This window comes from Abramis brama (assembly GCF_963993115.1).
Source record: "Abramis brama genome assembly, chromosome: 7".
Classification (NCBI taxonomy): domain Eukaryota; kingdom Metazoa; phylum Chordata; class Actinopteri; order Cypriniformes; family Leuciscidae; genus Abramis; species Abramis brama.
This window is the reverse complement of record NC_139969.1, coordinates 28918100-28931956: the sequence shown is the minus strand read 5'-3', so window position 1 is coordinate 28931956 and position 13857 is coordinate 28918100. Positions and strand designations below refer to the sequence as shown.

Here is a 13857-nt window from a genome sequence, read left to right as displayed (position 1 = left end):
AGGCAGAACAGTCTCTGACATTTCAGTGCTTGTCTGCGTGAGGTAATCAGAGCGAAGCTCCGCCCTCTGTGCTGGGAGCAGTTGCTCATTTGCATTTAAAGGGACACACACAAAATGACACATTTTTGCTCACCCTCAAAAAGGGACAATTTTAACATGCTGTAAAAAATAATCTGTGGGGTATTTTGAGCTAAAACTTCACATACACACTCTGGGGACATCAGAGACTTATTTTACATCTTGTGAAAAGGGGCATTATACCACCCCTTTAAATGATAAGCTGTTTTCCCACAAAAGACTTTTATTCAGTGTAGTGAAGCCTCTCCTCCACTGACATCCATTAAAAAAACCTCTTGTCTCCTTTTCTGCATACCGAAGCGTTAGCAAACGTTGCGTTTTTTTCAGCGAAGGTTGCATGCTTGCCTTCAAGTGGCTTTGCTAGGCACTTGGCGAAACAACCCAATATTGACGAGGAAAAACTTGGGCCGAAAAGGAAGTAAAAACGGCACGATTTGCTATGGAAGCAGACAAAATGATAATACAAGCTTTAAAGGTCAGCAAAATATTGGGTTGAGCCTTAGTCCTCCATTGCACCATTAATAAGAGTCATGTGATCACTGAGTTGACGTCATTCGCCAACTTCGCTTTTGACAATGACGGACTCGCATTGGCAGGGGGAATATCCGATCTGTCCGCTTACGTGGCAGACGTAAATGCACAAATCCGATTAACATTAGACTTATTTCCACATATGAATGAGGCCTGAAACCGATCTGAGAATATCGTAATCCATGTGCTTTTTTACAGCTTCATTCGTGGGTTATATCCGACCTGTGCCACATGGGAGGAAAAACATTGAATTGGGTCACTTATCTAACTGCGGCCTAAGAGACGCTAAAAGGTTAATGCTCTATCACGTTTGAAAAAAGCGTAGCACACACTCTAAACACGGCCCTGAACCAAGAGTGAGCTTAAAACGTGAGCTTAAAACACTGAAGCAAGCTACTTTTACATGTCTTTAAGCTCTTTTATCGTGACTTGTGTTTCCCAAGACCCATACCGGATGCTCCGTATTATAAGGGCAATGCTGTCTACCAGGTGAGCTACCGAAAAGCCAAACATATGTTGCTGGTTATGCAATATAAATGTCAAATGTTGGAAAAAATTGTAGGTAGAATGACGTTTGGAGTTGCCAAAAACTGGCAGCAACATTATCCCAATCCTTCATTTTTATGCTTAATTTAAGATTCTGTTTTTTTCTCAAACAAGACATATGGTGTTTAGTCTTCCATTCTAGGACACTATATCTTGTTGGACTGCCTCAGGAATTGTGTCGCTACAGTGAAAAGTGTTTGCTTTTTAACAATACCACTGTAGCTCAAAATATAATGCTGTGTTGTATATTAACAGCATTTACCCACTTGAATGTTACCTTTTCCTCAGTGACTTTATGCATATCTAGATGTACATGGCTTCAGATGATTTAAAGATGCCAGAAGGATCGCATTCAATTGTGTTCGTCTTAAATACACAGTCAACCACCCAAAGGATTTGACATGTTTTATTGAATAGTTTATTTCATTGACATAAAATGACTAAAAATGAAACTGGGTTAATTACAAAACATTTTCCTGATCAGAGTGGTATAAATGTCTTTAAATTTTACTGTCAGTTTTGAGACTGTTATATTTACATTGACAAGCTTTACATTAGCAAACTACTATTAATGTTATAAATTATAATATTGACATTTTATTGATCTTTATTAGAAGTAGCTGTACATGAATGTTTAAATGACTGCGAGATCCACGCTAAGACACCTTGCATTTGTCTGAGCTCTTGGTTTCTGTGCGGGCTTTCAGAAGGTCTGCTATCTCTGTATGAGAGGCTTGTGTTGCCAGAGATAACGCACTGCGACCAGCCTAGAGACAAAACACAGATGTATGAATGTGATAGATGGCAATCCATGAGATTTACTCAGATCTAAACAGCATGTGGATATCGTTATGTATTTAGTCTTTATCAAAAAAATTATTTGAACCACATTTGCCACTGATGTTACCAATTGACATCAGTGGTAAATGCGGTTGAAACCATTTCCCCCCCTTTACGTGTGTGTGTGTGTGTGTGTGTGTGTGGTAATTATTCATCATTCCCTGAATGTCATATGGGCGAATTGAACAGGTGGACATTATACAGGAAACTAATGCCTGGAAAAATCGCAGGAAGTCTTTACAGCACCTGCTGTTTTAGATTTATTAGTTCTCGCAGATCTTCAGTTGTGTTGATGTGACACAGATATGACTTGACCAACATGCTAGTTTCAGCTGTTGACTTGACAGATTTCATTTTGTCTTTTATGCATTCACATTATCTCGCTTTCTTTTTCTTTCTCATTCTCTGATATAGAGGCGAGCTAACACAGAAAGTGATTAGACCAACACCTTATTCCTGAGATGTCTTTCACATATACTTTCTGTTGCTGTTTTGAAGAGTGAGGCTGACATCATGTTAAAATGACCGTTTCTGGAGTTCAGACAGGTTTGTGTCCAGTAGGTGGCGCAGTTTTTTACAGTTCAGCTGCCATAGCAGAAACGGCTCTGCCAACCCACACTGAACATACTCGAAAGAGCTGTTGTCTTCCTCCTACAAAGTTTCATTGTTTTCTTTTTCACCAAAATATTAAAGACAGACAAAAGCAGAATTTTTATGAAATTTAGGGACAGCTCTGTGCCTCAGATGATGATTCCACAGCCAATCATATTGACTGAATCGTGTTTGTAATGCCCTTACATTGGAAATCAAGCCATCATGGAGGGTTTAAAAGCAATAAAGTGCAGCTTGTATTTTTGTTACAGTGCATAAACTCATTTTTTATGAAAAATGTGCTCACTTCTGTATATTACAAAATATAAATATGCACTCATGTGCAGGTAAATGGGGGAAGCAACATTAAAATGTGCATTCTAAAATGACTTCAAAAGTACTTTACATTGACTTTGACAATGTAAAGTATGACAAATATATAAAGCCTGACATTAAAAATGGAATAAGCATCTATTGTGCCTAATAAATATCATTCAGAAGAGAAAAACTTTTTCTAGCCGTAAATTAAACAATTGTATAAAGCTATTCATTTGCATGAAAGAATTATTATAGCAATAATATAAGCATTTCCTTGTATGCCTGCATATGACAAGAAATATATTATGACTATGAATTAACAATTCCTTCTCAAGACAACTGTTAGATGAACGTCTAGTTTGGTGTTTTTATTTTCTGTTAAAGTTTGGGCTAGCGTGCAAGAGAAATTACCTTGTCTTTTAAATTGACATTGCAGTTTGCTTCCTCCACCAAAACGCGCACAATGTTGACGTTTCCCCGATCACAAGCGCTGATCAGTGGAGTGGTTCCTGCGTGATCCTGGGCATTAGGATCCGCTCCCTGTTCTAGCAGGAGACGCACCATTGAGACACGGCCGTGTCTTACTGCCAAGTGGAGGGCTGTTTGTCCGACCTAAAGACATTTATATAGAACAGAAGCAAACACATCCGTCTTTTGAAACATTACAGAAAATGACAAATCTTATGCAAACATTTCCAACAAATAAATTGATATAAAGTGCACACTGTGCCATCTGGCTGGTAACACCATCACCTGGCCAACACAGGCGTTGACGTCACCAAGCTCCATCAGCTGCTGGACCACTTTCATGTCTCCTGGTGTTTCTACAGCTGTCAAGGAGGCCAGCATGATAGCGGTGTAGCCAGACTTGTTTCTCAGGTCCACTTCACATACACCTAAGTTTAAGCAATCACAGTAAGTGTCTATTAGATTAGGTTAGGGTTCATAATCTTTATAAATATTAAAACTTTTTGTACTGTACTGTAAAGTTTAAATCAAACCCTTTTTCAATTTGCATTGCTAAAACTTTATTTTGATGGTCCCTTTAACACATTCTGTTGACTATAAGTAACTACATGTCAACTAATTCCCATTAGGGTATTAGTAGACTGTCTGCTTAACACTTTATTGTGATGGTCCTCTAACAGACATTCTACTGACTATAAGTAACTTTGCAACTACATGTAAACTTATTCTAACCCAGTCTACTAATACTCTACTGACACTCTAATGAGAGTTGTAGTCAACATAATGTGAAACCAAAAAATAAAGCTGGAAAGTGGACAACCTCAAGGTGAATTTTCAAACAAAGTTGTGTATGGACAGAGTAGCTCTGCTTTAAGCGCTAGTGAGCTGCCTTCCTGTCTACCGCATTTCTAAGGCAATTAAATGGGACTCCACAAGTGACTCATTCGGAACATGTGCATCACACTAAAAATATAGCACTACTCACAAGAAGCACAAAAGAGACTAAACCGACAATTGATTTATTGAGTTTGACGTTATCATGTTGCTATATGCAGAGCATAAAAAGACAGCACACACTATAATCCATTGTCCAAGATGAAATAAAGCCCATACATGTATACACAGATGCCACATTTGACCGCTCCAGACACGTCAGCTTGCCCGCCATCTTGGAACGGTCAGCGTGTCGTCACTCACAGTAAGAATCAATGATGCCACAACATTGCGCAGCTTCTGGTTGTGAAACCTCCCAAGATATAAATTCTCAAAGAAATGGGATAACCTTTCACAGATGAGAATGTGTTGGTTTGTGTTTTTATATGTATTAACTCAATATTAAAAGTTTTTACTATGGTACTTTTTAATGTTTTTGCTTTTTCTATGGTAACTTTTTAATGCCGTGTTAGCTGATACCTTCGTCTTGTATTGTGTTAGTTTATCAAAATCATCTGCTGAAGTCTATTTCATATATAGATATTCATACATGCATCTAACTACGGTTGCAGACGTTCAGTCAACTTGCTCTCGAATGTGACAAATGAGGGATCTATGTATATATATCTATGGTAAAGCCAATCCGGAAATTAGCATTATTCTAGTTCCCTCCACAAAATGCCAATAGGATTTTTCAGTTGGCTTTTAGATTTTTGCTGATCACTGTGAAAACAGTGAATGTGACCCTTCCCACTGAAGTATATTTTGCTTTCATTAGCTTTAAGTAAGTGATTCTATAATGTAATTTTCTACATGAAATGAATGAATGAAACACTTGTTTAAAAACATTGATTTCTAAGTAGTTAAAAAAGGAGACAAAAAAACAGTGAACATATTACCACTTACCTGTGTCTAAAAGGACCTTTACGATGCTGAAGTTACAATTAGACACGCTGTAATGCAGGGCAGTGTTCCCATTGTCATCCAACATGTTGACCAAGAACTGAAGGACTGTAGGTGTTCGTGAATTAACCTCACTGAGATACAAAGCAACAATATCGGGACATGCCCCCTCTTCAGCAGAGACATGAAACCATTGCTGGAACACAACAGTGAGAGCCTTGCTCTGCAAATCAGCAAAGAAGAAGACCAGAACTGAAGTTAGCACTCAAAAGAGGGATACAACAATAGCAACAAACAAAACAACGGAATCCTTTTGAAGCACATGTGACTGAGAGGATTGAAAAACTTTAACTGGCAGTCTAACTGGCAGAGTCAATGTTAGCAAAGGAAGTAAATATTCATTTAGGTTTTCACACCTGGCTCGTTTGGAGTGTTTGTTTCAGAACCTGGTACATTTCCCCTCCTTAGTTCGGTTTGTTAAGGCATGTATGAACAAAGCAATCGCGCTCGGACCCACACCAAAAAGAATGCCTAAACAAAGGTGGTCTCGACCCACCGAAAAAAAAAACTCTGGAGCGGTTGGCTTGTGGTGAGGAAGCAATCCCACCCAACATACCAATGAATGTACAGAATCACAATGTACAGTATGAATGAAAAGCAATAGTTTGTTTTGCTAATGCCTCTCAAAATGAATTGTGGGTTAGCAAAGATGAAGTGAAATGCCTGATTGAAATTTGGTCGGATTAACATATTTTAGAACAACTGTCCAAAACGTATAAAAATAACAAAGTTTACAAGGTGTTTAGCAAGAGTCTCAAGAGATGGGCTTTAATCGCTCAATGGAACAGTTCAGCACAACGACGGAGCTGATGGATGATGAGCAGAATGCACACAAAGATGCACTTTGACTAATGAGAGGATAGTTTACTCGCACAAGACTTGTATTAACAAATTTTGGTCCATTTAGAAATGTTGCCTTGTGAAAGAGAACACAACCAAGAAGAAATTGCAACACTGTAACAATTTGAATCCCTGTTTCGGATCAAAGCAAACGATCTACAGGCCTGAAAACACCTAAGGGTTTGATGATTCATGTCTCATTCCCTGCAGGGATTGGACCAACAAACATTCAGTTACTAGCTTTAAGTTATTACACAACACTGCTGAAAATAGGTCATTAATGTGCAAGTTGAGAATATTAAATATAAATTAGTTAGTTTGAATATTACCGTTTCGTCATCAGGTTCTGACACTTTATCCATATGGTCTTTAAGGAAACAACATGCCTCTATGAAATCTTTATTAACAGCTTCCCTAGAAAACAAAACAAGTTGTTTTCCATTTGTGTTTAAAATTTATAAGAAAGCTACTGAAAGATATTGTTGTAACATCTAAAGATGAATTCAGTTGCGCTCACCTGTTTGTCTTAATTGCCAGGGATTTCTGATCCGAATCCACTCTCAAACAATCGGGATCCTTCCTCTCTTCCTCTATCTGATCCTCTAGAGCTCTTCCCTGACTTATTTGCTTGTGCAGATCGTCTTCTTTTGTGGTATCTACACATACGACATCTTCTGTAGGTTTGAATTCTGTATTTTTACTTTTAAGTGTCTGCACACCGGAGTCCATTGTCCATGTGGTCCATAGTTTGCCTTCCTCCTGTGTCGTATTCTTGTTGAGGTCAGCATCCACTTCTGTATGCTCTTGTAGTTTGATAGCATTACTTACTCCCTCTGTCTCCACACTCCCACTTCAGAAAGTTGAAGGTCAAAGAGCATTAGTATTCTGCAGTTACTGTTTTAATGAATTAGTCTGTAAAAAAAAAAGTGCACAATGTGGGGATATGTATTTACCTTTCTCTTGTGCTGACTTTACACAAATGTTCTGTCTTGGGGTTCTCTTTCACAACTGGAAGAATTTCCTTCATTTTATAGTCTTGAAATTCACAGAAAAAATGCATTATACACATTTTTAATAAATGTCGTAATTGGCAAGAATATTTTTTATTATACACGGTCAGAAAAAAGAGCACATAGAGCAGCTTATCACTAGGACTGTACCCTCAACAAATCAACATTTTTAGCCTATCAACCCCTAAAGGTTGCATATTATTACCTTTTGAGGGCAATGCCCCAGTGGCAAGCTGTTATATCCTTAGAGGTACGACTAAGTGTAGAGTCATACCTGGTTGAGAAACATCCCCAGCAGGAAACACATAGAGGGATAGAAGGGTGACTAAAGTTGTTAACTGCTCTTGAATGGTGCAGACCCTTGGCGGCAAGTGATCGAAAGACATTTGTCCTGATGAGTCGCCTTTGCAAAGGCATTCCCACTGCTCCTGAAGGAGCTCTTGCAATCTTTTCACATGGTGCTCCATGTCTGCATGTGATACTGGAGGTTGATCCAGAACTTGAGGGGGGATTCCCTCCTCTGTTGGCATCTCTTGCTCACTTATTAGTGGTTCCTGCAGTTCTACCACAGGTTCAAGATTGTGTTTACTTGCTAAGAAGATCTCAGATGAAATCTCCCTGGCCAGTGTGTGCCCCATTACAGGCTGTATAGTCAACTGCTTAATCTTCTCATCTTTGAGATGACTCTCCTCTACTTGCTGCTTCAGCAGAGTTCTTGTCTTATCCAGCTCTACCTCCAGTTCATGAAGTTTCTGTTCCAACAAAACAACTTTCCTCTGGAGAGTTTCGGTGAGAGACTTGGTTTTGTCTCCATTATCTAAGAGATCCTTTTCTCGTGATACTGTCTTATATCTTTCTATCTCTGGAGGAATTCTAGTTGAAGGCATTGCAACTGCATCAACTTGTTCAGAAGAAGCCTTGACCTTTTCCTCAAGCCGGTCATATTCTCGATTCATCCAGTCATCACTTGCTTTGTCTTGATTTTCTCTGGCAGACAAGGGACTGTCCCAGTTATTTATGTGTAGAGAAGCAGTAGGAACATTCAGTGGCCCAGTGGTTTTGTTTAGGGAATGTGACTGGACTAAAAGCCTCTCTCGCTCCTCCTGCAAAATACATATCTGAGCTTTGAGCTCAGGAATGACTCTGATCTCCTCTTCCAATTCTCCAACTCGTTCAAGTGCTGCAGTGAGCCGCTGGAGGGTCCCATTTGCCCTACCCATCCTGCTGTCGGATGAATGGAATACATCTTCAGAGGAACCATTTTCCCGCATTAGATATTCCTTGGGGCTGCTGGGACTTGTTGGACCATCGGTTGACTCAGAGTGTTTTCTCAGTAAAACAGTCAAGGGTAAACTGGAGGCTCTCAAGAGATTTGGCCTGACATAATGTCCTAAAGGCTGCTCATCAAAAGCCTGAATATCAGCATCCATCTCTGCAGATGTGAAGGACTTGTAGATGGGCTCTCTCCTCCTGGCATAGCCAGCAGACACACTGTCACTAGATCGAAACTCAAAATGTTGTTGAGAGTCTCCCAGTTTGGTTTTGGGCCATAAAGTACTGATGGAGCTCCACTCTGTAGTTCTGCACCCATATCCTGGAAGGCTTAAGTTACGTGACAGGGCACCATTATTTCGCCCTCTTTGCCTTCGCTGCATTGGCACCCTCCTAATGGTGTTGCCCTTCTCAATGTCATCCACATATTTAAGGAAGTCCAGGTCCAGATGGAATCCATAGGGCGTCTCTACAGAATAGGAGGGTGGTCTTCTTTGGCTCCCATTCTCTTTTGGTGAGATGCCATTCGCTAAAAGAAAAACACAAAGGTGTGTTGTAGAAGTGATGCACAGTATCCAAGTTGCTCCAAATTTATTCAGATCATTGGAAATGTTGCACCATGCTACGACTAAACAAAAACTGGGTGATTCATACCTTTTTGGGTATCCATTGTTCTTAGCATAAGTCTGTCTTCAGCTTCATGTGGCTTTTGGTTTGTGTCTCTTACCCCCTGAGGACAAAGATACATTTCTGTTACTTTTGATGTGTTTAATTTAACAGAATCAAGCCCTTCTAAATGTTGGGAACACAAGTTGAGGTGAGAGTAGGTTGTGCATTAGTATTCATCAGATTTACAGAGCCAGTCTCTTTCTTGTTTGTCTCTCTCCTCATCTCTCTCTTTGACCACGCAGCACTTTCAAGGCACCACAGAAGCAGCCACAGCCTAAACAATGTGAGCTATGCAGTAAACACACAAACAGCTGAGACCAAACACTTCCACTGGCTCACATACACACAGACAACCACAGATGCACTCCTTGGCATAACTCACACAAGTTGAAGAAATACATCTTATCAAAAATTGCAGCCGTCCTTCCTTCATACCTGTCCGTCCCACCATTCTACTCTATCGATAGAGATAAGCCAGACAAGCACAGAAATATGGGCTTATCTTTTTTTGGTTATGAGATACCTCAGTTCTCGCTAACTGATCTGAAAGAACTGATATAACTAGCAAGGTATATGGGCACTGTCAGACAAAAAAAATGCATTGCTGATACTGTCTTCTGCTGACAGGAAAATGGGGCTGCAGGATTCTTGCCTGAAACACACTCATAGAAAGTTTCCTGACAAATGTTTCCTGTATCCTGAAAATCCATAAATAGCCAGTAAGCCGGGGATGTTCAATCCTGCTCCTGGAGGGCCACCTTCCAGCAGAGTTTATCTCTAGCCCTAATTAAACACACCTGGGCCAGTAAATCAAGGTCTTCGGTATCACTATAAACTTCCAGACAGTTGTATTTGTACTTATTCAGAAAGGCACGATCATATCTTCAAAACAAACAAATTCTACAGTATAAAAGGAGAAATATTCAGCAGACCCATTCACTCCTCACGTTTGCTGGATAACAGGTTAGCTAGGAGTATAGCATAAGATGAGATTATACATAAACCTCTAAAATCACTATGCAGAAATGAGTGTGTGAAGTGAATGATTGTAAGTGTGATCGCAAAACTAATAGCCACATTGCTACGTCTCAACCAGAGCTTTTACAATAGTGATATCAACTAAACTATTTTCTACTACTTGATATGCTTATTTAAAAGTTGTACCATTATGATATTTTTCTCTCACTCTCTGTCTCACAAATGTATTTTTCAGATTTGCATACACTGGACACTGGATGTTTAAAGACACAGAATTTGATGTTAATGCCCCCTTGAGTACTTGTGTAGAGTATATTTCTGGCCTGATACTTTATTCGCACCACTATTACAAAAAACTGTAATATAAATACTAAACCATTATGAGTGCTGGTAATTGTTTCTAGCATACAACCAGCTTTCATGCAGAATCTTAATTCAGCTACTGTTATAGATTTGGGATTTACTTGGTCACTTTCACAATGTAGTCTGTGTTCACTGAGTACGGCACACTCCATTTCACAGTAATGATTATTGTTCACTTTCCTTTTTTGCCGCACTCAGGGAAAAAAAATATCCCTCCTCTCATTAAATGCATTTCTCTCCACAGCATTCTTTCTTACACCACAAATTGGATTGAAACTCATGACAAACTAAAAACTGCTACCGCTGTAAGAACAAAATTTGAAACACAGTGTCCTCTGAAAGGAACGGACAATTTCAGGTTTTAGGTCGGGCTTGGAGGATGGAAAAAAAAAAAAGACCAAACTGGAAACTTTAGAGGAACAAACATTTCCTGCAAAGAGTTTCAAACTAGTCGGCTAAAACTTGAAGTTTTTACTTCATACACAGGGAAACTTTGCTGCACAATCCATCAATTATAAATGACTGTGTGGCTTTTCTCTTCTCACTAAAAAGGTGTCAGATGACACTACCTGTTCTCTGTTTCTTCTCTGAATAGCTTATGTTATGCTAGCTGTGTTTTGACATGCTCCTTTAACAACTCAAGTGGGCCTGATTCACTTTTACATAAAACAGACTGCTGGTCCTGCACACTTTCTCACTCACTCACATTTATAACACACACAATAGACAGACGTTACACTCTTCCTGTTTGGCCCTGTGAGTGGTGTGGTTTCCTTGGCTCAGATCCTCATTCTTTCTCCTCTGTTTGGAGTTGGCTGGAGGACTGAAGCCAGAGATCGGTTCTCCTGCTCTCTGACCCCCATCACCCTTTCACTTTATGGAGAGAGGGTGTGTTGAAGAGTCTCTGCTACTGGAGAATGACTACTGTGAGAAAAGACACACTCTATCTATCTATCTATCTATCTATCTATCTATCTATCTATCTATCTATCTATCTATCTATCTTTATTCACATTTTTTTCCATGTCCACAGTATTTGGACCATGTCGACAATCTTGGCTCTTTGCCAACAGCAATATGCTCACACACACCAGTTACACGAGAAGACGTGTGTGCAGCAAAGTAAATTCAGACTCACTGTATAATCAAACACACGTGAAACATTCAGCACGAAGCGTCTGAGAAAAATTCAAAAAGAGTCTTTTCAAGTCACCATCTGAAACCTCCTGTCACACAAACTAAGCAATCCAGGACGTCTCTCTATTGTTTTAGCGAAACAATCACTTCATCAGATTTGAGATTTGGACTTCCTGAGAATTTGTTAGTGCAAAATGAACAAATTACATGTAGGCTATCTTGTGAAGTCAAAAGGACACACCCAAATTACGCTAAAAACTTTTTCTTTCTTTTTTGCAATATTCTAATAGAGTAAAGAAAAAGAAAAGTAAATTAGTGGACATCCAGAGTTAAATGAAATAAACTTTTGCTCAAACTCTTTGACTCTACGGTAACACTTTAGTTTAGGGTCCAATTCTTATTATTAACTAGTAACTATTAGCATGCATTTTACTAGGATATTGGCTGATTATTAATACTTAGAAAGCAAATATTAATGCTTTATTCTGCATGATTATATCTCTTAATCCTACCCAATACTTAAACTTAACAACTGCCTTACTAACTATTAATAATCAGTCATTAGGAGTTTGAGGCACAAGTAATAGTTAATAGTAAGAATTGGACCCTAATCTAAAGTTTGACCGAATTTACTTCTCCGAGTTCTTTATTTATACAATGAGACTAAATTATTTTAGGGTTGTATCTTACCTTAAATATCACAGGTTTGGCATTGTGTCTTCTCCGTGCTGAAGTGTAGCCTGTTCACCTCTTCACTTTTCTCCTCTGAGAGGCTTCAGAGGGGAAGGCAGACCAAAGACATTCAAGCAATGCCAATGTAAAATTCTTGCAAAACATAAGCAGTGTTATTGTGTGTGGAACAGGAGGTGGGATGTAGGCACTCGGGCCTTTCATGGCTCCGCCCCGTCCAATCAGAGCCAGTGGGTGGGAGGCAATCTACATAATTCCTCCAATGAATGAAAGAGGGCGGGCTGAACAACTGAGAGGTGGGCGGGGCTTTGTGCATAACTGCAACTGAGGGATGTTTCTCAAAACAGGATTCATGTGATGGCAGGGGGCCCGAGATTACTTGAAGAGGACTGGGGCACTCACAAAACTATTCCCACATGAAACTGGATGAAAGAGGACCCCAAAGTAACCTGTCAGAATCTCAGAGCACACACACACACATGCCCACCCACACACTTTAAGTGTAATTCAATCCACTGTAACTTAGTGCTCACCATCCATTATAATCATGAAAATAGTTCAGGGCTTTTTTATGAGTACAGGGCACAGAGCGTTTGAGGCTCCCTCGGGACATGCCATTCATTCTTTATGTATCTCCTTTCTCCTCTGGTCTTCTTTTTAATAGTATTATTGTAGATTTTCAACATCAGCATCAACCAGGCGGTGCTTATTGATCATACAAAACAAGGCTGACTACTTTTACAACTGATTAAAAAGCTGAAAAGGAATGTCCTTTTTTTCCCTTTTAGTTTCCCATGTGAAGTATAGCATACTTATAAAAAGAGTGCTTATTATAGAAACAACAAACTTTAATCGAATATACTTGTGTGCAAACTGAATGTAATGTTTTCAGACACTTGATTGCATGTTAGTTACAATTAAATAAAATGTATTATAATTTAAAGATATATTACATGCATTAGTGGATTTTGACCCACTTATGTAGGACTTAAGTATATGTGTAATTTCATAATTACTTTTATTGTCTTTGAAATATGGTTAAAGTGTACTGACATGCATTTATGGTAAACTAAAATATACTTTAATGTAATTTTACTGAAGCTGGTAGCCTATGTTATGTATTGTAATAGATTTGTAATTACACATGTGTTGTAGTTGCAATTTCGTACATTTAAAGTATATTAACTTTAAATATCATATCAAATAACACACTACAGTAACATTTTAATCAAGCACTTTACACTTAACACACACTTAGTATTTTAGTCAACACATCAAAATAAGTGTACTTTAAAGCATGACAAAAGATTATTAAAACAATGGTTTAAAATGTACTTTAAAGTAAAACTTTTAATTTGACATTATTACAAAGTACACGTTTTTAAAGTGCAGTGCATAAAACTACAATTTGATGGTTTGCATGCTTGTGGCTCTATGCTCTATACCCAGTAGCCTATATAATGTGTAAAGTCACTTGGTGGAGCTAACTATGAAAATTACAGGAACAATCTAACAGTTTGACTAACATGCAATGTGGGACATAAAACAGCCTCAAGAAAATGCATGGCTTGCATGTGACACCCACCAAACAGAATGACTTCAGTCATCTGAGGTGGTCCTGCATGAGTGA

The 13857-nt window shown here is 38.9% G+C and overlaps 1 protein-coding gene across 1 annotated transcript; it reads right to left on the bottom strand.

Moving 5' to 3' along the window:
* Window positions 1-1545: 1545 nt before the first annotated feature.
* On the bottom strand, window positions 1546-12398 carry LOC311086872 (KN motif and ankyrin repeat domain-containing protein 4-like). Its single transcript, XM_084120048.1, has 10 exons — window positions 12228-12398; window positions 9045-9120; window positions 7393-8919; window positions 7062-7143; window positions 6626-6958; window positions 6438-6522; window positions 5212-5431; window positions 3658-3800; window positions 3316-3516; window positions 1546-1922 (listed from the first exon to the last, which is right to left on the bottom strand). The coding sequence occupies exons 2-10, from the start codon at window positions 9070-9072 to the stop codon at window positions 1812-1814; spliced, it is 2730 nt and encodes a 909-aa protein (XP_083976174.1). The 5' UTR covers window positions 9073-9120; window positions 12228-12398; the 3' UTR covers window positions 1546-1811.
* Between the last annotated feature and the right edge of the window lie 1459 nt (window positions 12399-13857).

Bases quoted from the DNA above. Each gene is read 5' to 3' on its own strand.
- LOC311086872 (XM_084120048.1), bottom strand. From the start codon at position 9,072: ATGCTAAGAACAATGGATACCCAAAAAG. The intron at 7,144-7,392 runs GTATGACTCTAC...GTGAATTTCAAG, and splicing joins TGGGGATGTTTCTCAACCAG to ACTATAAAATGAAGGAAATT. The intron at 6,959-7,061 runs GTAAATACATAT...AACTTTCTGAAG, and splicing joins AAAGTCAGCACAAGAGAAAG to TGGGAGTGTGGAGACAGAGG.